This window comes from Pongo pygmaeus, chromosome 12 (assembly GCF_028885625.2).
Source record: "Pongo pygmaeus isolate AG05252 chromosome 12, NHGRI_mPonPyg2-v2.0_pri, whole genome shotgun sequence".
In the NCBI taxonomy this organism is placed as follows: domain Eukaryota; kingdom Metazoa; phylum Chordata; class Mammalia; order Primates; family Hominidae; genus Pongo; species Pongo pygmaeus.
Window position 1 is genome coordinate 28,967,686 of NC_072385.2, and position 23,142 is coordinate 28,990,827.

At 37.2% G+C, this 23,142-nt stretch overlaps 2 protein-coding genes across 4 annotated transcripts in view; one reads left to right on the plus strand and one right to left on the minus strand.

The window, feature by feature from the left end:
• The window catches only part of LOC129030883 (large ribosomal subunit protein uL30m-like), a 69,764-nt gene that overhangs the window by 39,661 nt on the left and 6,961 nt on the right, over positions 1-23,142 (plus strand). The window contains exon 6 of one of the 3 annotated variants that reach the window (XM_054476735.2): positions 4,698-5,059. The exons of 1 other annotated variant lie outside the window; for it this stretch is intronic. In XM_054476735.2, coding sequence (XP_054332710.1) covers positions 4,698-4,770 — 73 coding nt within the window. In that variant the 3' untranslated portion in view covers positions 4,771-5,059. Of the gene's footprint in view, positions 1-4,697; positions 5,060-15,070; positions 15,138-23,142 lie in introns of those variants that run through there. One more of the 3 variants, XM_063649221.1, reaches the window with a different exon arrangement.
• Positions 1-23,142, minus strand: part of LOC129030877 (lysozyme g-like protein 2) — a 120,585-nt gene that overhangs the window by 3,689 nt on the left and 93,754 nt on the right. The window lies entirely within an intron of this gene.

Here is a 23,142-nt window from a genome sequence, read left to right on the forward strand (position 1 = left end):
AGATGGGTCTCCTGCATACAGCACACTGATAGGTCTTGACTCTTTATCAAATTTGCCAGTCTGTGTCTTTTAATTGGAGCATTTAGCCCATTTACATTTAAGGTTAATATTGTCATGTGTGAATTTGATCCTGTCATTATGATGTTAGCTGGTTATTTTGCTCGTTAGTTGATGCAGTTTCTTCCTAGCATCAATAGTCTTTACACTTTGTCATGTTTTTGCAGTGGCTGGTACGAGTTGTTCCTTTCCATGTTTAGTGCTTCCTTCAGGAGCTCTTTTAGGGCAGGCCTGGTGGTGACAAAATCTCTCAGCATTTGCTTGTCTGTAAAGCATTTTATTTCTCCTTCACTTTTGAAGCTTAGTTTGGCTGGATATGAAATTCTGGATTGAAAATTTTTTTCTTTAAGAATGTTGAATATTGGCCCTGCTCTCTTCTGGCTTGTAGAGTTTCTGCCGAGAAATCCTCTGTTAGTCTGATGGGCTTCCCTTTGTGGGTAACCCGACCTTTCTCTCTGGCTGCCCTTAACATTTTTTCCTTCATTTCAACTTTGGTGAATCTGACAATTATGTGTCTTGGAGTTGCCCTTCTCGAGAAGTATCTTTGTGGCATCACTGATTTTTTGAAGGGTTTTTTCTGTCTCTGTCTCCTTCAGTTCTGCTCTGATCTTAGTTATTTCTTGTCTTCTGCTAGCTTTTGAATTTGTTTGCTCTTGCTTCTCTAGTTTTTTTAATTGTGATGTTAGGGTGTTGATTTTAGATCTTTCTTGCTTTCTCTTGTGGGCATTTAGTGCTATAAATTTCTCTCTACCCACTGCTTTAAATGTGTCCCAGAGATTCTGTTACGTTCTGTCTTTGTTCTCGTTGGTTTCCAAGAACATCTTTATTTCTGCCTTCATTTTGTTATGTACCCAGTAGTCATTCAGGAGCAGGTTGTTCAGTTTCCATGTAGTTGTGCGGTTTTGAGTGAGTTTCTTAATCCTGAGTTCTAATTTGATTGCACTGTGGTCTGAGAAACTGTTTATTATGATTTCTGTTATTTTGCATTTGCTGAGGAGTGTTTTACTTCCAATTATATGGTCAATTTTAGAATAAGTGTGATGAGGTGCTGAGAAGAATGTATATTCTGTTGATTTGGGTTGGAGAGTTCTGTGGTCTGCTTGGTCTGCTTGGTCCAGAGCTGAGTTCAAGTCCTGAATACCTTTGTTAATTTTCTGTCTCAGTGATTTGTCTAATATTGACAGTGGGGTGTTAAAATCTCCCACTATTATTGTGCGGGAGTCTAAGTCTCTCATAGGTCTTTAAGAACTTGTTTTATGAATCTGGGTGTTCCTGTATTGGGTGCATATATATTTAGGATAGTTAGCTTTTCTTGTTGCATTGATGTTTTTACCATTATTTTGTGTCCTTTGCCTCTTTTGATCTTTGTTGGTTTAAAGTCTGTTTTATCAGAGATTAAAATTGCAACTCCTGATTTTTTTGTTCTTTCCATTTGCTTGGTAAATATTCCTCCATCCCTTTATTTTGAGCCTATGTGTGTTTTCGTACGTGAGATGGATCTCCTGAATACAGCACACCAGTGGGTCTTGACTATCCAATTTGCCAGTCTGTGTCTTTTAATTGGGGCATTTAGCCCAGTTACATTTAAGGTTAATATTGTTATGTGTGAATTTGATCCTGTCATTATGATGCTAGCTGGTTATTTGGCCCATTAGTTGATGAAGTTTCTTCATAGTGTTGATGGTCTTTACAATTTGTCATGTTTTTGCAGTGGCTGGTACCAGTTTTTCCTTTCCAATTTTAGTGCTTTTTTCAGAGATCTTGTAAGGCAGGCCTGGTGGTGACAAAAAATGTCCCAGCATTTGCTTGTCTGTGAAGGATTTTATTTCTCCTTCTCTTATGAAGCTTAGTTTGGCTGGATATGAAATTCTGGGTTGAAAATTCTTTTCTTTAAGAATGTTGAATATTGGCTCCCACTCTCTTCTGACTCGTAGCATTTCTGCAGAGATTTTCTCTTCATTCTGAAAGGTAGCTCTCCTGGGTGTCGGCTTCTTGGTTGACAAGAATTCTTGGTATTTTGGGTTGTTTTGTTTTTTGAGCTCTTTGAATATGTTAGATCACTGCTTTCTGGATTCCATTGTTTCTGCTTAGAAGTTAGCTGTTAATATTATTAGAGTTCCTGTGCAATTGACAAGCCATTTTTCCCTTGCTGCTTTCAAGATATTTTCCTTGCTTTCAGCATTTTTATAATGATGTGTCTGATTGTAGATCTCTTAGCCTTTATCCTACTTGCTTATTTAGCATGCTAAATATGAAGATGAAAATTTTCCTTGAAATTGATGAAGTTTCCAGCCATTATTTTTTCTTCTTTTCTTTTCTTTTCTTTTATTTATTTATTTATTTATTTATTTTATTATTATTACACTTTAAGTTTTAGGGTACATGTGCACAATGTGCAGGTTAGTCACATATGTATACATGTGCCATGCTGGTGTGCTGCACCCATTAACTCATCATTTAGCATTAGGTATATCTCCTAATGCTATCCCTCCCCTCTCTCCCCACCCCACAGCAGTCCCCAGAGTGTGATGTTCTCCTTCCTGTGTCCATGTGTTCTCATTGTTCAATTCCCACCTGAGTGAGAACAGGCGGTGTTTGGTTTTTTGTCCTTGCAATACTTTACTGAGAATGATGATTTCCAGTTTCATCCATGTCCCTGCAAAGGACATGAACTCATCATTTTTTATGGCTGCATAGTATTCCATGGTGTATATGTGCCATATTTTCTTAATCCAGTCTATCATTGTTGGACACTTGGGTTGGTTCCAAGTCTTTGCTGTTGTGAATAGTGCCACAATAAACATACGTGTGCATGTGTCTTTATAGCAGCATGATTTATAGTCCTTTGGGTATATACCCAGTAATGGGATGGATGGGTCAAATGGTATTTCTAGTTCTAGATCCCTGAGGAATCGCCACACTGACTTCCACAATGGTTGAACTAGTTTACAGTCCCACCAACAGTGTAAAAGTGTTCCTATTTCTCCACATCCTCTCCAGCACTTGTTGTTTCCTGACTTTTTAATGAATGCCATTCTAACTGGTGTGAGATGGTATCTCATTGTGGTTTTGATTTGCATTTCTCTGATGGCAAGTGATGGTGAGCATTTTTCCATGTGTTTTTTGGCTGCATAAATGTCTTCTTTTGAGAAGTGTCTGTTCATGTCCTTTGCCCACTTTTTGATGGGGTTGTTTGTTTTTTTCTTGTAAATTTGTTTGAGTTCATTGTAGATTCTGGATATTAGCCCTTTGTCAGATGAGTAGGTTGCCAAAATTTTCTCCCATTCTGTTGGTTGCCTGTTCACTCTGATGGTAGTTTCTTTTGCTGTGCAGAAGCTCTTTAGTTTAATTAGATCCCATTTGTCAATTTTGGCTTTTGTGGCCATTGCTTTTGGTGTTTTAGACATGAAGTCCTTGCCCATGCCTTTGTCCTGAATGGTAATGGCTAGGTTTTCTTCTAAGGTTTTTATGGTTTTAGGTCAAACATGTAAGTCTTTCATCGATCTTGAATTAATTTTTGTATAAGGTGTAGGGAAGGGATCCAGTTTCAGCTTTCTACATATGGCTAGCCAGTTTTCCCAGCACCATTTATTAAATAGGGAATCCTTTCCCCATTGCTTGTTTTTCTCAGGTTTGTCAAAGATCAGATAGTTGTAGATATGCAGCATTATTTCTGAGGGCTCTGTTCTGTTCCATTGGTCTAGCCATTATTTTTTTTAATTATTTCTTCTGGTCCTTTCTCTCTCTATATCCTCTCCTTCTAGTACTATCATTATATGTAGGTTGGTGTGCTTAATAGTGTCCTATATTTTTCTGAGGTTTGTACATTTTTCTTCATTCGGCTTTTTTTTCTTCATCAAATTGCATAATCTCCATCAATCTTTTTCAAATTCATTAATTGTTTCCTGTGCCAGTTCAGAATCCACTGCTGAGACCCTCTGGGAAACCTTTTCGTTTCAATTATTTTAATTTCAAGTTTCAGACATTCCATTTTGTTCTTTTAAAAAAATGATTTATATATCTTTTTTGATAATCTTTATTTCATGAGACATTGTCATCATATCTTCCTTTGCTTCATTAACCATGCATCATTAGGTCCTTGAACATATTTTTAATGCCTACTTTGAAGTTTTGATTGTTAAATATGACATCTGGTTGCTTGAAAATGTGTTCTTCTCAATCTTAGAAAATAAAGAATATGGCTAGGCATGGTGGCCTCATGCCTGTAATCCCAGCACTTTGGGAGGCTGAGGTGGGAGGATCACCTGAGGCCAGGAGTTTGAGACCAGCCTGGCCAACATGGTGAAACCATGTATCTACTAAAAAAAATTAGCCGGGCATGATGGTGCATGCCTGTAATCCCAGCTACTTGAGAGGCTGAGGCAGGAGAATCACTTGAACCTGGGAAGTGGAGGTTGCAGTGAGCTGAGATCGTGCCACTACACTCCAGCCTGGGCCACAAAGCAAGACTCCGTCTCAAAAAAAAAAAAGCTCACAAAACAATGCAGACAGTACCTCTTTTAGGTAAATATGCACTTTTGCACATATACATATGTATGTATAGTCAGTATAGCACAGACAGAAGTTCAGAAGGCTATGCCCCAAATGTTGTAAAAGATGTGTTCCTGTTCCACTCCTAGGCTTGACGGTAGAGACAGTTACTGCAGCACCCAGCTTCAAGCCATGTTACACAGTGGCCAAAGAGTAGCCTGACTGAGGTGAGGGAAATCTCGTCTGGTCAGAGCCCCAGACAGCTGACCAGCCTTCTCCGTGCTACCTGCTGGGCCCTCTCTGCTGGATAGGCTGGTCATGTCCCATCTACAGCACTTTCTTCCCTACTGAGGGGCCCTTTTAGGATGCCCCAGGGCCAACAAAATGCACCCAGTCATTTCTGTTCTAGAATGTGGCACCACATAAGACCCACACCCCAGTGCATCTCAACTCAAAGACCTGTCTGCTCACAAAGGCTGTGAAGAGAACAATATAACACTGGCCAAGCCTCACAAAGTGAGTGATTCAAACCTTCAAAATGTTTGTGTTTATCTATAAAAATGTCATTTTCAACCAGAGAGGTTGCAGTGAGCCGAGACAGCACCACTACACTCCAGCCTGGGCAACAGAGTAAAACCCTGTCTCAAAAAAAAAAAAAAAAAAAAAAAAGGAGGGGGGCAATTGTCTATTCATGTGCATAGCCCACTTTTTGATCAGATTGTTTCTTTCTTGCTGATTTGTTCAAGTTCCTTGTACATTCTGGATATTATTCTTTTATTGGATGCATCGTTTGCAAAGATTTTCTCCCACCCTGGGGGCTGTCTGTTTACTCTGATGATTATTTCTTTTGCTGTGCAGAAGTTTTTTAGTTTAATTAGGTCACTTCTATTTATCTTTGTGTTGCATTTGCTTTTGGGTTCTTGGAAATGAAGAGTTTGCCTAAGCCAATGTCTAGAAGGGTTTTTCCGATGTTCTAGAATTTTTATGGTTTTAAGTCTTAGATTTAAGTCTTTGATCATTTTGAGTTGATTTTTGTATAAGGTGAGAGGTGAGGATCCGGTTTCATTCTTCTACATATAGCTTGCCACTTATCTCAGCACCATTTTGTTGAATAAGGCGTTCTTTCCCCACTTTATGTTTTTGTTTGCTTTGTCGAAGATCACTTGGCTGTAAGTTTTGGCTTTATTTCTGGGTTCTCTATTCTGTTCCATTGGTCTATGTGCCTATTTTTATTCCAGTACCATGCTATTTTGGTAACATAGCCTTGTAGTATAGTTTGAAGTTGGGTAAGAACTCCAGATTTGTTCTTTTTGCTTAGTCTTGCTTTGGGTATTGTTAGAAATGCTTGTTCCCTGGTGTCCCAAAGAAATAGCACTTGAACATAAATTTAGTTATCTCAGCAAGGCCATTTTTACTTTCTGCAGAAAGGGTGCCCATTGCAGATGGAACAATGGTGAGAGCACACTTGAACACTTGAAGAAAGGAAAAGCAGACATGTTTATCTCTTATGCATTTGGGTTGTCCTTACTGCAGTGTCCTGCATCCATTGGCTGGAGCTGGACCTCACAATCTTAAACTGATACCCAATTTGCTAATAACCTAAAACTTTCCTAAATAGGTAAGTGCAAGGGAGAACAAAGAAGAGGAAGTTGCTTATGAAAGGTTTAAGGAAGCAATAACATTTCCAAATAAGGAAGGGGCATAAGCTATGAGCTAAGACTTGCCTGGGCCTGTCCAGACATGCCTGAGTAAGCCAAAGCAACTAACTGGGCTAAAGTGTATGAATAGTTGATAGGAGGCTTTAGAGTAAGGAACTGTTATTCCTAGTGTCTATTATTTTACTTTTAAACCAAGATGAGCTTTGAAGATGAACTTTTCTACTTTCTACAGTATGCTGGCTCTTTTTTAGTCACATATGAATTTTAGGATTTTTAGGATTTTTTTTTCTAGTTCTATGAAGAATGATGATGGTATTTTGATGGGAGTTGCCTTGAATTTGTATATTGTTGTTGGCAGTATGCTCATTTTTACAATATTGATTCTACCCATCCATGAGCATGGAATGTATTTCCATTTGTTTGTGTTGTAAATGATTTCTTTCAGCAGTGTTTTGTAGTTTTCCTTGTAGAGATCTTTCACCTCCTTGGTTAGGTATATTCCTAAGTTGTTTTTTTTTGGTTTGTTTTTTGGTTTTTTTGCTATTGTAAAAGGAGTTGAGTTCTTGATTTGATTCCGAACTTGGTCGCTGTTGGTGTATAGCAGTGATGATTTATGTACATTGATTTTGTATACTGAATTCATTTATCAGATCTGGGAACTTTTTGGATGAATCTTTAGAGTTTTCTAGGTATATGATCATATAATTGGCGAACAGTGACAATTGACTTCCTCTTTACCAATTTGGATGCCTTTTATTTCTTTCTGTTGTCTGATTGCTCTGGCTAAGACTTCCAGTACTATGTTGAATAGAAGTAGTGAAAGTGGGCATCCTTGTCTTGTTCTAGTTCTTAAGGGGAATGCTTTCAACTTTTCCCCATTCAGTAATATTGTCTGTGGGTTTGTCATAGATGGCTTTTATTACCTTAGGGTATGTCCCTTCTATGCTGATTTTGCTGAGGGTTTTAATGATAAAGGGATACTGGAGTTTGTCAAATGCTTTGTCTGCATCTATTGAGATGATCATGTGATTTTTGTTTTTAATTCTGTTTATGTGGTCTATCATATTTATTGACTTACGTATGTTAAACCATCTCTGCATCCCTGATATGAAACCCATTTGATCATGATGTATTATCTTTTTGTTATGCTGTTGGATTCGGCTAGCTAGTATTTTATTGAGGATTTTTGCAGCTATGTTCATCAGGGATATTGGTCTGTAGTTTTCTTTTTTTGTTATGTCCTTTCCTAGTTTTGGTATTAGTGTGATATTGGCTTCATAGAATGATTTAGGGAGCATTCTCTCTTTCTCTGCCTTGTGGAATAATTTCAGTAGGATTGGTACCAGTTCTTTGAATGTCTGACAGAATTCAGCTGTGAATTCATCTGGTCCTGGACTTTTCTTCATTGGCAGTTTGTTTTGTGTGTGTGTGTGTTTTTTTTTTTTTTACCATTTGAATCTTGCTGCTTGTAATCTAGAAGGGTTATATATTTCCAGGAATTTATCCATTTCCTGTAGGTTTTCTAGTTTATGCGTGTAACAATGTTCATAGTAGCCTTGAATGATCTTTTGTATTTCTGTGGTATTGGTTGTAATATCTCCCATTTCGTTTCTAACTGGGCTTATTTGGATCTTCTCTGCTCTTTTCTTGGTTAATCTCACTAATAGTCTATCAGCTTTGTTTATCTTCTCAACCAGCTTTTTGTTTCTTTTATCTTTTGTAGTGGTTTTTTTTTTTTTTGGTTGTTTCCATTTCATTTAGTTCTGCTCTGATCTTTGTTATTTCTTTTCTTCTCTGGGTTTGAGTTTGGTTTGTTCTTGTTTCTCTAGTTCCTTGAGGTGTGACCTTAGATTGTGCTCTTTCAGACTTTTTGATGTAGGCATTTAATGGTGTGAACTTTCCTCTTAGAACCACTTTTGCTGTATCCCAGAGGTTTTGATAAGTTGTCACTATTATTGTTCAGCTGAAATAATTTTTTAATTTCCATCTCGATTTCGTTGTTGACCCAGAGATCATTCAAGAGAAGATTATTTAATGTCCATGTATTTTTATAGTTTTAAGTGTTCCTATTGGAGGTAATTTCCAGTTTTATTCCACTGTGGTTTGAGAAGATACTTGATATAAATTCGATTTTTAAAAATTTATTGAGACTTGTTTTATGGCCTATCATATGGTCTGTTTTGGAGAATGTTCCTTGTGCTGATGAATAGAATGTATGTCCTGCAATTGTTCGGTAGAATGTTCTGTAAATATCTGTGAAGTCCATTTGTTCTAGGGTATAGTTTAAGTCCATTGTTTCTTTTTAAACTTTCTGTCTTAATGACCTGTCTATTGAAGTCCCCCACTATTATTGTGTTGCCATCTATCTCATTTTTAGGTCTAGTAGTAATTGCTTATAAATTTGGGAGCTCCAGTGTTAGATGAATAAATATTTAGAACTGTGAGATTTTCCTGTTAGACTCTTCCTTTTATCATTATATAATATCCTTCTTTGACTTCTTTAACTGTTGTTGCTTTAAAGTTTGCTCTGTCTGATATAAGAATAGCTATTCCTGCTCGCTTTTGGTTTTCATTTTGTATAGAATATGTTTTTCCACCCCTTTATTTTAAGTTTATATGAGTCCTTAGGTGTTAGGTGAGTCTCTTGAAGACATCAGATACTTATTTAGTGAATTCTTATCAATTCTGCCATTCTGTATCTTTTAGGTAGAGCATTTAGACCATTTACATTCAATGTTAGTATTGAGATGTGAGGTACTATTCTATTCATTATGCTACTTGTTGCCTGAATACTTTGTTTTTCTTTAATTGTGTTATTGTTTTATAGGCCTTGTGAGAATTATACTTTAAAGAGATTCTATTTTGGTGTATTTCAAGGTTTTGTCTCAAGATTTAGAACTCCTGTCGGCAGTTCTCATAGTGCTGACGTGGTAGTGGCAACTTCTCTCAGCATTTGTCTGAAAAAAAACTTTTTTTTTTTTTCATTTTTGAAGCTTAGTTTCACTGGAGACAAAATCTTAGCTGATAATTGTTTTGTTTAAGGAGGTAAAAGATAGGACCCCAATCCCTTCTAGCTTGTATGGTTTCTGCTAAGAAATCTGCTATTAATCTGATAGGTTGTTCTTTATAGGTTACTCGATGCTTTTGCCTCACAGATCTTAAGATTCTTTGTTTTGTGTTGATTTTATTATTTATTTATTTATTTATTTTTGAGATGGAGTTTCGCTCTTGTTGACCAGGGGGAGTGCAATGGCGCGATCTCAGCTCACTGCAACCTCTGCCTCCTGAATTCACATGATTCTTCTGCCTCAGCCTCCAGAGTAGCTGGGATTACAGGCATCCGCCACCACACCCAGCTAATTTTTGTATTTTTAGTAGAGACAGCGTTTCACCATGTTGGCCAGGCTGGTCTCAAACTCCTGATCTCAGGTGATCCACCTGCCCCGGGCTCCCAAAGTGCTGGGATTATAGATGTGAGCCACCGTACCTGGCCTGTGTTGACTTTAGATAACCTGATAACTATGTGCCTAGGTGATGATCTTTTTGCAATGAATTTACAGGTATTCTTTGGACTTCTTGAATTTGGATGTTTAGATCTCTAGCAAGGATGGGAAGTTTTCCTCAATTATTCCCTTAAATAAGTTTTCCAAACTTTTAGATTTCTCTTCTTTCTCAGGAACACCAATTACTCTTAGGTTTAGTGATTTAACATAATCTTAAACTTCTTGGAGGGTTTGTTATTATTAATATTTTTTTTCGAGACAGAGTTTCACTTTTGTTGCCCAGGCTGGAGTGCAATGGCACCATTTCAGCTCACTGCAACCTCCACCTCCTGGGTTCAAGCAGTTCTCCTGCCTCAGCTTCCCAATGTTATTTTTTTAATTCTTTTTTCCTTCTCTTTGTTGCAATGGGTTAATTCAAAAGCCTTGTCTTCATGCTCTCAATTTCTTTCTTCTACTTGTTCTAGTCTATTGTTGAAACTTTCCAGTGTTTTTTGCCTTTTTCTAAGTTTGACTTTCATTTGCAGAAGTTGTGATTGTTTTTTATTCATGCTATCTATTTCTCTGGAAATTTTGTCATCCATATCCTATATTTCTTAAAATTTCTTTAAGTTGATTTTCACCTTTTTCTGGTGCCTTCTTGAATAGCTTAATAATCTACCTTCTGAATGCATTTTCTGGCAATGCAGAAAATGCCATTAAGAGATTTGTCATTCAGATATTTCTGGCAATTCAGTTCCCAATAAGTTCCTCATTTTCCATCTGACACTTCCTCAGCCTGGACCTCACTGCTTATATCACTATAAGAATTTTGGTCACAACAATTTTACAAGTCTCTAGGGAGTTCCAAACTTTCCCTCATCTTCCTGTCTTCTAAGTCCTCTACACTCTTCCACCTTCTGCCAGTTACCCAATTACAAAGCTGCTGCCACATTTTCAGGTGTTTTTATAGCAATGCCCCACTCAGTACCAGTTTTCTGTATTAGTTCTCACATTCTTATAAAAAGAATACCTGAGGCTGGGCAATTTATAAAGAAAAGAGCTTTAATTGGCTCACGGTTCCACATGCTCTACAGGAAACACAGTGGCTTCTGCTATGCTTCTGGGGAGGCCTCAGGAAACTTTTACTCATAGCAGAAGCCAGAATGGGAGCAGGCACATCACATGACCAGAGCAGGAGGAAGAGAGAGGGCAGGGAAGGTGTTACACAACAACCAGATCTTATGAGAACTCACTCACCATCATGAGAACAGCACCAAGGGGATGGTGATAAACCATTCATGAAGGATTCACCCCTATTATTCAATCACTTCCCATGATGCCCCACCTCCAACATTGAGGATTATAACGTGACCTGAGATTTAAGTGGGAACACAGATCCAAATCATATGAATTAGCTAGGACTTCTAGAAATATGTTGAATAGAACTGTTGAAAGAAGACATTGTTGCCTTGTTCCCAATCTTAGAGGAAAAACATCTAGTTTCTCACCCTTGTCTGATATTAGCTGTAGATTTTTTGTAGATTTTCTGTAGATTTTCTTTATCAAATTGAGAATTATCTTCTATTCCTACTTTGTTGACAGTTTTTGTCATGAATGAATATTGGATTTTGTCAAATGCTTTTTCTACGTCTATGGATGTGACTATATGATTTCATTAGCCTGTTGATGTGATGGATTACATCAACTGATTTTTGAATGTTGAATCAGCTTTGAATATCCAAAATAAATTGCACTTGGTCATGGTGTATAAGTCTTTTTACACTTTATTGTATTTAATCTCCTAATATCTTGTTGAAGATTTTGCATGTATTTTTCTGAGAGATATTAGTCTATAATTTTTATTTCTTGTAATGTCTTTTGCTGATTTTGGTATTAGGGTAAATCATTTCTACTATTTTCAAGAAATTGGTCCATTTGATCTCAGTTATCAAATTTGTGGGCACAGAGTTATTAATAATATTCCCTTATTATTTTTATGTCTATATAGTCCATAATGGCTTCTCTTTTATTTCAGTATTAGTACTTTTTTCTTGATTAGCCTGCCCATATGTGCATCAATTTTATTGATCTTTTAAAGGAACCAACTTTTGATTTCTTTGATTTACTCTATTAATTTCCTGTTTTCAGTTTCATAGATTTCTGCTCTTATTTTTCTTTTCTTCTGTGTGTATAGTTTGGATGTTTGTTCTCTCCAAATTTCATGTTGAAATGTGATCTCTAATGTTGGAGATGGGGCCTAGTGGGAGGTGTTTGGGTAATGGAGGCAGATCTCATGAATGGCTTGGTGCTCTCCCAAGGCTAATGGGTTGACATGGGATCTGGTTGTTAAAAGGTATCTGGGGCCGGACTTGTGGCTTATGCCTGTAATCCCAGCACTTTGGGAGGCCTAGGAGGATGGATCACTTGAGGCCAGGAGTACGAGACCAGCCTGGCCAGCATAGCGAAACCCTGTCTCTACTAAAAATACAAAAATGCGCAGGGCATGATGGCACACACCTGTAATCCCAGCTACTCAGGAGACTGAGGCATGAGAATTGCTTGAGCCTGGAGGCAGAGGTTGTGGTTGGCAGAGATCGTACCACTGCATTCCAGCCTGGGCAATGGAAGGAGACTTTGTCTCAAAAAAAAAAGGTACCTGAGACCTCTTTTCTCTCTTCCTTGCTCACTGTTTTGGTATGTGACACACCTCCTCCCCACTTGCCTTCCACCATCAATAAAAGCTTCCCAAGGCCCTCCCCAGAAGCAGATGCTGGCACCATGCTTGTACAGCTAGTAAAACCATGAGCCAAATAAACCTCTTTTTTTTTTTTAATAAATTACACAGTCTCAGGTATTCTTTTATAGCAATGCAAAGCACATTAATACATCTGGGTGTTTTTGGATTTAGTATGTTCTTTTTTTCCCTAGTTTCCTAAGGTAGAAGCTTAGGTTGTTGATCTTTTTTTTTTTTTTTTTTTTTGACACGGAGTTTCACTCTTGTTGCCCAGGCTGGAGTGCAATGGCACAATCTCGGCTCACTGCAACCTCTGCCTCCCAGGTTCAAGTGATTTTTCTGCCTCAACCTCCTGAGTAGCTGGGATTACAGGCGCCTGCCACCACACCCAGCTAATTTTTTGTATTTTTAGTAGAGACAGGGTCTCATTATTTTGGCCAGGCTGGTCTCGAACTCCTGACCTCAGGCAATCCACCTGCCTCGGCCTCCCAAAGTGCTAGGATTACAGACGTGAGCCACCACACCCGGCCAGGTTATTGATTTTAGATATTCCTTCTTTTCTAATATATGCACTCAGTGCTATAAATTTCTTGTAAGTACTGCTTTAACTACATGCCACAAATTTTGGTAAGTTATATTTTAATTTTTGTTTCATTCAAAATATTCTAAATTTTTTTTGTGATTTCTTCTTTGACCTATGTGTTATCTAGAAGTATGTTGTTAAATTTCTAAATATTTTGGGATTTTCCAACTATCCTTCTGTTAATGTATTTCTAGTTCAACTCCACTGTGGTCTGAGAGTATACTTTGTATGATTTTTGCTCTTTTAAGTTTGTTTAGATGTGTTTTATAGGGCATATGTAGTCTGTCTTAGTGAATGTTGCATGTGAGCTTGAAAAGAATGTGTGTTCTGCTGTTTTTGGATAAAGTACTCCGTAAATGTCTAGATCCAATTGATTGATAACGCTGTTCAGTTGAATTGTATCCTTGCTGGCTTTCTGCCTGCTTGATCTGTCAGTTACTGATACATGGGTGTTGCATTCTCCAATAATAATCTATAATAGTAATCTAGAATAGTAGATATGGGTATCTCTCCTTGCCATCCTATCAATTTTTTTGCCTCATATATGTTGGCATGCTCTGTTGTTAGGAATGTGCACATTAAGGATTGTTATGTCTTCTTTGAAAATTAACTTTTTACAATCATTATGTCATGCCCTCTCTTTATTACTGATAATTTTCCTTTCTCTGAAATTTGCTTTGTCTGAAATTAATGTAGTTACCCCAACTTTCCTTTTATTAGCATTAACATTTGAATATTAATATTAATTTATTGTAGATAAATAAGTAGATCTTGTTTTCTTATCCACTCTGACCATTTGTCTTAATTGGGGTATATAGATTAGTCACAGTTAAAGTAATTATAGTTGGATTAATATTTCCCATATTTATAAGTATCTTTAATTTATTGCCCTGTTCATTTGTTTGTTTAGTCTTCAGCGGCTCTTCTGCCTTTTCTGGGTTTAATTGAGCGTGTTATATAATTCCATTTTGTTTTTTCTCTTAGGGTATTAATTATATTTTCTTTGTATGTATTTATATAATTATTTGTATATGACTCCTCTAGTAGTCTGGATGTTTCATTAGAGCAGATACCACATACCATCGAATATGTACCTAGGCACAGTGACTGGAACATAGAGTATATTCAATAAATATGTGATGAATGAGTGGGTGGATGGAAGGATGGATAAAAAGTTGGCTTGGAGAATAAGAAAGAGTGAGTGAGGAAGGAAGGGAAGAGATAGAGAAAAAGTAGAAGTGAATTATGGCCAAATAACTTATAATGGGAGCAAATTCTAGTGCTTTACACTTGTAAAATCACTTGTAAAAACACATAAATTTATTTGCCTCTCAGATCTACTTGTCTTCACATTATAGCAAACAAATACTTCTCTGTAGGTGGCAGTGCACTTACATAAGACATTCTTCTGAAAGAAAAGGGTGGGGGTGGAATTATCTTGAACATTCAAAAGCATTTATGTAACTTAAATCTCATAGTTTTAAAAACATACTCTTATTTCCTATAATGTGGGTATATACTTAATTTATACTTGCCCTTAGTCTTTTTCCCTCAGAGGTATTAGTAAGTGTTAAAGAGTTATCAGTTTTCATTTTATGATATTATGATTGAAATTGACATGCCAGTCAAGAATTCAAAAACAGATGTTGTGAATAAAACAGTGGCTAGCATTTTTGTTTTTAACAACAACAATAGCATTTGTATTATAAAATAATTGAAACCGGCTAATATAGGTAAAACTGTTGGTCAAATGATATATCTCAACTAGCTTTGGGGCTGGGGACTTTTAAGTGGGAAAGGTTTTTTTTCCTAAGTACATTAAAAAGAATGGCTAAGTACATTAAAAAGTTGACCACCCTGCTCATGAATTTTATGTAAAAAAAAAATCAAAACCTGAATTTATCTTAGACTGTTTTGTACATATTGTTACTACCTGTATTATCTAAAACTTCATACAATCTAAGTGCACTACTCTTAGATTTGCCCCACTTCGTTTTCCATGTTATAGTTTTCTTCCAGTTTAATATATATGTATACATACATACATATAATTTTATTCTTACAGCACTTAAATGCAGAAAGGTCTTACAAGTCCCAGATTTCTACCTTACATAAATCTGTTGTAAAAATGGAAGAGGAGCTTCAGAAGGTTCAGTTTGAAAAAGTGTCCGCTCTTGCAGATTTGTCTTCTACTAGGGAACTCTGTATTAAACTTGACTCAAGCAAAGAACTTCTTAATCGACAGCTGGTTGCTAAAGATCAAGAAATAGAAATGGTATGTAATATATTTTTAAAATCTTTAAAATTGCTATTACTGTAAAGTTAGTATAATTTTGGAAAAGTAAGTTCTTTTTTATGTAATATTACATCAAGCCATGTCTTTGAACTTAGATTTTATTTTTAAAATCCAAGAGGTTAGTTTATGACAGCTGTATTCCAAACAACTTAAGACTGTAACAGAAACTCTTCCTTTGAGCATGTAATTTGCATTTACTTTTAGCCAGCAGAATCATAAAACACACTGACATAGCGATCAGCAAAGAACCATGAGGTTGAGGTTTATTTAGCTAAATTGTAACTTTAATGATATTCTTTTAAGCTAAATTTATTTACTAATTGGCCGGGTTCTTTTAACTGTAACTCAGTTGATTGTATCTACTTTGTGCCTGACATTGTACTTGCCACTGGGAGTATAATATTCAAAAGATATAGGTTCCTGTCCTCAGGGACTTCCCATTGACATACAAATAATTTGTAATGTATGATGTATTAATAAGAGACACTAAAAGCTTTATAGAGGAAATTTCTATTCAGCCCAGGAATATCAGGGAGGAGTACACAAGGAGATACTCAGGAGCTCTAAAGGAATGAGGCATCCCATTCAGAAGGAAAAACAACACAGACAAGGGTATGGAGTGAATAATAAGTACTTTGTAATGGCTAGTGTAGCATACATGCGAGGAAGTGGCTGGAGAGATAGAGCCCGAATTTTAAAGGGGTATATATAGAAGATGCATAGTATATTTGAAATAGTGGAAAATTTTGGTCATGTTTAAAGTTCTGTTATTATCAAACCCTATTGAACCTTTATTTTTTTTATTTTTGAGATGGAGTCTCACTCTGTTGCCAGGCTGGAGTGCAGTGGCATGATCTCGGCTCACTGCAACCTCCGACTCCTTGGTTCAACCGATTCTCCTGCCTCAGCCTCCCGAGTAGCTGGGATTACAGGTGCCCGCCACCACACCTGGCTAATTTTTGTATTTTTAGTAAGACAGTATTTCACCATGTTGGCCAGGCTGGTCTTGAACTCCTCGACTTTAATCCAGAATGTATGGAGATTTGAAGTTGTCTCAAACGTACTTTTAAAGCCACCATCATTTGCGCTCTCCAACAGTTGATCCTCTTCTAGCATGGACAAAGTCAATTCACCTAGCATATTCACAAATGGGTTGCAGATCCATTCCTTCCAAGTTCAGGGGTCTTTTCTGATTGGGAAGTAATGCTCAAATTCTTTTGAAAGCTGAGCTAGGTGATCATACACCAATTGGGAGAAAGAAGGCCCTGGCTCACCCTCCTTCAAAATCTCTGTTAATGTTTGAAAAATGTCAAAAATCCCAGTGTTCACTCGTTGCCCCCATAATTCCAGTTTGGCTTTTTTTGTTTGTTTTGTTTTGTTTCGCTCTGTCGCCCAGGCTGGAGTGCAGCAGTGTGATCTTGGCTCACTGCAGCCTCCGCCTCCCAGGTTCAAGCAATTCTCCTGCCTCAGCCTCCCGAGTAGCTGGGATTACAGGTGCCCGCCACCACACCTGGCTGATTTTTGTATTTTTAGTAAGACAGTATTTCACCATGTTGGCCAGGCTGGTCTTGAACTCCTGACCTCAAGTGATCTGCCCACCTCGGCCTCCCAGTGCTGGGATTTCAGCAGTTTAGTTTTGAATGTAGCCACTTTATCTGCGAACTTGAACACAGTTGTCATTCTCCCCTGAAGTGACAGATGGAGTTTGTTGAGCAGGCTGTATAGGTCATACAAGTAAGCAAGTTTTGAGACCCATTCTCTGTCACTAAAATGTGCTTCCAGTGGTGACATTTTCTGAAAGAAATCTCTGGAGTTGCTCTCATAACTCAAAAACTCTGGCCAGTGATACACCTTTAGAAAGTCATCTCACTTCTGTATATAAGAGAAGACGTGTTTGCTCTGCATTCATCTCTTCACGGAGCTATGCGAACAGACATGAGTTAAGGGCATGTACTTTAATGTGGCTGATAATTTTAATCACGTCCTGCAAAATGTTGTTAAGTTCAGGTGACATTTTTTGGATAGCCAGCATTTCTCTATAGATGACACAGTGTGTAGACTCACATTCAGAAGCGACCTCTTTGACCCAAGTAATGAAATCAGAGAGCTATCCAGCCATGGCAACCACTGCCATCTGTGCATATACTGACACAAAATGACCTGAATTCAGTTTTCCTGATATGTAGTCATTCAAAGACTTGAGTAGTCTGCAGCTGTGATGTTGGTTGGCAACAAAAGTGCACATAACATATCTTGATACACAGGCTCCTGAAAAATATATCACACAGAAACAAGCATTGTTGCCTTGCTGTCAACATCTGTAGACTCGTCAACCTGGATTGCATACCACGGTGATTCATTAATCCTCTCTAACAATTGTGTCACAATATCCTCTTAGTTCATCAATTCATCTAGTTATTGGTGCTAGCCAAAAGAGGAACACGTGCCACCTTTTGAACTTCAGCCTCTCCTAAAATTTTATGACATTATCCTTATCAGTAGGCAGGATCAACTCTCCACCAATAGCAAAGGGCTTCTTAGCATTAGCAATGTGTTTAGCCACTAAGAATGATGCTCTCAGTGGAGACACATTTGATGAAGTGGTGGCCTTTAATAATTGCTTCTGTTCTTTGTGTTCACATTTTTTTTTCTTTTGAAAAACTCCAAAGTCTTGTCTTTTAATACAGGGTGCTTGGTCTCCAAGTGGCAAAGTAGTTTTGAAGGTTTCATGGTTTCACTGGATAGCCGGTCACTACATATTATACAAAGCAGACTTGGAGAATGTGAATCTACCTGTTGCAATGAACCCATAATTTAGTAGGACTTGGTATTTTCTTTTAAATACAGCTTTCCTTTTGTTGATAGTCTTAGATTCTTCTGCTGTCTCATCATTGGGTCTTTTGCCCTTTTCAAAGGAGCTCTCTAGTGATGTTTGTTTTTTACTCATTTTGGCTAGGGTTAGCTTGTGGGCTTACCAAAACTATGACTGAGACAAGTACTCAGTGCAGGAAAGAGACACGGATGGAAGTGGTAAATAAAAAAATGGGCAGGCCACATGCAGACTAAAATAAGTGTCAGATTCTGACTTAAAGCCTGCCACTAGATGCAGCTGTACAATTGAAGCACATCAACTCACTTGCCACTATAAAGCCTACCACCAGATGCAACTTAATTGTCACTTGCCACTCAGCAATACGGTTTTGATATGAGTCTGCAAGCAATTGATTTATTAAGGTCTCTGTGCAGTCAAACCTCTCTGCTAATGTTAATCTATATTTGCAGCAGCTCCCCAGAGCTAACATCAGTGCCTCAGCTCCACCTCAGATCATCAGACATTAGATTCCTTTAAAGAGTGCACAACTGAGATCCCTTGCCTGTGTAGTTCACAATAGGGTTCCACTCCTATGAGAATCTAATGCTGCTGCAGATCTGACAGGAGGCGGAGTTCAGACAGTAATGCAAGTGATGGGGAGCAGTTGTAAATACAGATGAAGCTTTGCTGGCTCACCTGCCATTCACCTCCTGCTGTGTGGCCTGGTTCCTAACAGACCACAGACTGGTAGCAGTCTGTGGCCCAGGGGTTAGGGAATCCTGCTTTATCAGACATGTGGTTTGCAAATATTTTCTTTCACTAAGTATGTGGCTTGTGGTTTTTATCCTCTTAACAGGGTCTTTCTCAATTAAAAAGTTTTCAATTTTGATGAAGTTGCATTTATAAATTTTCCTTTTATGGATTGTGCTTTTGGCTTTAAGTCTAAAAATTATTTGCTATAGCTCTAAATCACAAAGATTTTCCTACTTCTTATTCTAAATGTTTTATAGTTTTATTTTTCACATTTAATTCCGTGACCCATTTTGAGTTAATTCTGCGTAAAGTGTGAGGTTGACATAGAGGTTCTTTTTTTTTTTTTTTTTTTTGGCCTATGAGTATCCAACTGCTTCTGTACCATTTGTTTAAAAAGCTATCTTTCTGCCATTGAATTGATTTTGTACCCTTGTGAAAAATCAGTTGGGTATATTTGTGTGGGTCTATTTCTTGGTTTTCTATTTCTTTTACATTTACCTATATATCTGTCTTTCCCCCAATACCACAGAATTTTGTTTACTGTGGTTATATATTAAGTCTTTAATTTGGGTTCATCTGCTTTATTCTTTTTTTTTCAAAATTGTTTTAGGTATTCTAATCTCTTTGATTTTTCACATAAATCTTAGAATAATCTTTTTATATCTTCAAAAATCCTGCTTGAATTTTGATAGGAATTGCATTAAAATTGCATTAACTTGGGGAGAATTAACATCTTTACTATGCTAAGGCTTCCAATTCATGAACGTGATATGTCTTATTTAGATCTTCCTTGATTTCTTTTGTTAACTGTGTAGTTTTCAGCATGCAAGTTCTGTACATGTTTGGATTTCCACCTACAAAATTAAAAGAAGTATCTTTTTTTGAGCTATTGTAAGTGGTATTTTAGTTTTAATGTCATTGTCAATGTGTTCTTTGCTAGTATGTAGAAGTACAATTGATTTTTGTTTTTTGTTTTCTTTTGGTTTGGTTTTAGAGATTGGGTCTCACTCTGTTGCCCAGGCTGGAGTGCAGTGGCACATAGATTACTGCAGTCTTGAACCCCTGGGCTCAAGTAATTCTTTCACCTCAGCCTCCCAAGTAGCTAGGTGGCACTACAGACATGTGTCACCATGCCTGGCTAATATTTTGATTTTTGTAGAGATGGGGTCTTGCTATGTTGCCCAGGCTGGTCTCGAACTTCTGGCCTTAAGCAATCCTCCTGCCCCAGCCTCCCAAAATGCTGGGATTACAGGCATTAGCCAGCATGCCCAGCCAATAATTTTAATTTTTTTTTTGAGACAGAACCTTGCTCTGTCCCCCAGGCTGGAGTACAGTGGCGTGATCTTGGCTCACTGCAACCTCCACCTCCCAGGTTGAAGTGATTCTCCTGCCTCAGCCTCCCAAGTAGCTGGGATTACAGGCATGTGCCAACATACCCAGCTAATTTTTGTGTATTTAGTAGAGACGGGGTTTCACCACGTTTCCCAGGCTGGTCTCGAACTCCTGACCTCAAGTTATCTGCCCGCCTCAGCCTCCCAAAGTGCTGGGATTACAGGCATGAGCCACCGTGCCCAGCCAACAATTTTAATTTTTGAATGTTTATCCTGTGTCCTATGAACTTGCCAAATCCACTTACTAGTCCTAGGAGTTTTCCTGCAGATTACGTGGAGTTTTCTAGGTAAACAACCGCTATATCTGAAAATAAGAACAGTTTTATTCTTTTCTGATCTGTTTGCCTTTTCTTGCCTTCTTGCACTGTTTTGTACATAAGCACTGTGTCAGTTAAGAATGGTGAAAGTGGACATCTTACCTTCTTCCCAATATTAGGCAGAAAGCATTCAGTGTTTCACCACTAGTGTTATCTGTAGTATTTTGCAGTTGCTCTTTATCAAGTAGAGGGATTTCCCCTCTATTCCCATATTTCTAAGAGGTTTTATCATAGATTGATGTTGAATTTTGTCAAATGCTTTTTCAGCATCTAATTATAAGATCCAATGATTTTTCTTCTTTAGCCTATTAATATGATAGATCACATTAATTGTTTTTGAATATTGAACTAGCCTTCCATCCCTGAGATCATTCAGATAATTTTAAATAAGAAAAGAGAAGTTAGGGTCAAAAATATCTATATTGCCACCTTCATTCTCCTATAAAAATAGTTTAAAGCACTATCTGGACCTTTTTTTCAGTCTTAGTTTTCTTTGCTTTTCTTTTTTTTTAAATACATTTACTGAGATATATTTGTTGATATATAATTCACATAATATACAATATACCCTGGTCTTGATTTTCTATCTCTAAATTAATAGTATATCTATTAACTAACTCTTCTCAAGAGGAATTTTGAGAACATGAATTCCAAATATTCTTCCTTTAACATCTTTTTATGAATGCTTATGTTATGGGTGATTTCCTTAGGCATAATATGAGAAGTGCTTTGGAGAATCTCTCATAATTTTTGAAGGAAGCAAAGGATTTTAAAAAATGTAGTCATCACCTTAGGCTACAATGGATTTCAGAACCTAAAACTAGAATAAGGTACTTTCTCCCACTATAGACATTTTGTTACATTTCCTTCTGGCCTTTTCTTTTCCTGGCCAGATTTTTGTGTTCTTTTGCATAGTTGCAAAATAATATATTAAATGAATTATTCTACTGTTTACCATTTCTGTATAAAAAAATTAAAATTTTTATTGTATAAAACAACATGGAAAATTTTTTTACATAAAACTTTCATCACATTTTGCATTATATCCTTAAGATGGATTCCCACAAGTGGAACTTTTGGCACATACAGCCAACGAGCTTTCAAAAAGCCACTGCTTCACAATTAAGAGGAAACATCATGAAAACAAAAATGGAAACAATAGACCAGTTAGAAGTTGAATAGAGAACCATGGACAGCAGCAGCTAACAAGAGCCCTTCTGGGATCAGAGCAAGCCTCAAAAACTTGCCTCAAAACTACCCCTTCTGTGAGTTTGACAGAGAGTAGAATGGTGGTGATGAGGGGCTGGGGGTGAGGGGAGTAGGGGAAGAAGGGAGACGTTGGACAAGGGGTGCAAATTTTCAGTTACAAGGTGAATAAGTTTGGGAGATCTAATGTACAGCATGGTAACTACAGTTAATATACTGTATACTTGAAATTTGCTGTGAATAGATCTCATGTGTTCTTAACACACACATACAACAGTAACTAGTTGAGAGAGAGGTGATCGATATGTTAGTTAGCTTAATTGTGGCAATCATTCTACAATGTATGTGTGTATCAAAACATCATGTTACATTCCTTAAGTATATATAATTTTTATTTGTCAATCATACCTCAACAATGCTTGGGTTGGGAAGTAGTACCCCTGCAAAGGGATCAAATGTAATTGGATCAGACTGTGAAGCAAGGTAACCCACAGTTGATTGTCAAAATAAATAGAATAGTCAGCTAGCAATTAATAGAGGCTAATAGTTGGATTTGATACCAGTAGGGACAGATCAGCCAGACACTTAACAGGGAGATCAGAGAGAGACAGTCAAAGAGAGCCTGGCTAAATCCATTGCATCCTAGCGGGAGGGGCTAGAATGACGGTGTAAATGCCCATGGGAGGGGATCAGGGTAACTATGTGCATACCCTGAGGAGCAACATCAGAGGCTATATACTGCAAGGGAAACAGACATCATAGAAACAGTCCAGACAAATAAATAAGGAAATAAGCCAACCATAAAAAGCCCCAAGATGGGGAGGATCAGTATTTAGAGATGCTACAATATATTATTTAAAATTTCTAGTTTTTCAACAACAAAAATTTAACCCTCAAAAAGCCAGTAAAATGCAGCCCATCCATAGGAAAATAAAGCAAACAAAAGAAACTGTCTTTTAGAGCAGCTTATTATTTCCTTATTATTAGTCTCTATTTGATGAGACATTGTTATTAGGCCTTCTTTTACTTTTTTCTTTCTTTTTTTATTTGACAAATAATAATTGTGTATATTTATGGAGTACAATGTGACGTTTTGGTCTATGTATGTAGAAAGCTAATAACATATCAATCAACTTATCAACTTATTTTTTGTGTGATATCATTAAAATTTTATTCTTTTAGCAATTTTGAATTATACAGTAGATTATTATTAACTGTGGTCACCATACAGTGTAATAAATCACCAAAACTTATTTCTCCAGTCTAACTAAAACTTTGGACTCTGATCAACATCTCCCCTTTCTCCATCCTTCCTCCTCCCACCATTCTACTCTCTGTTTCTATAAAGTCAGCTTGTTTAGA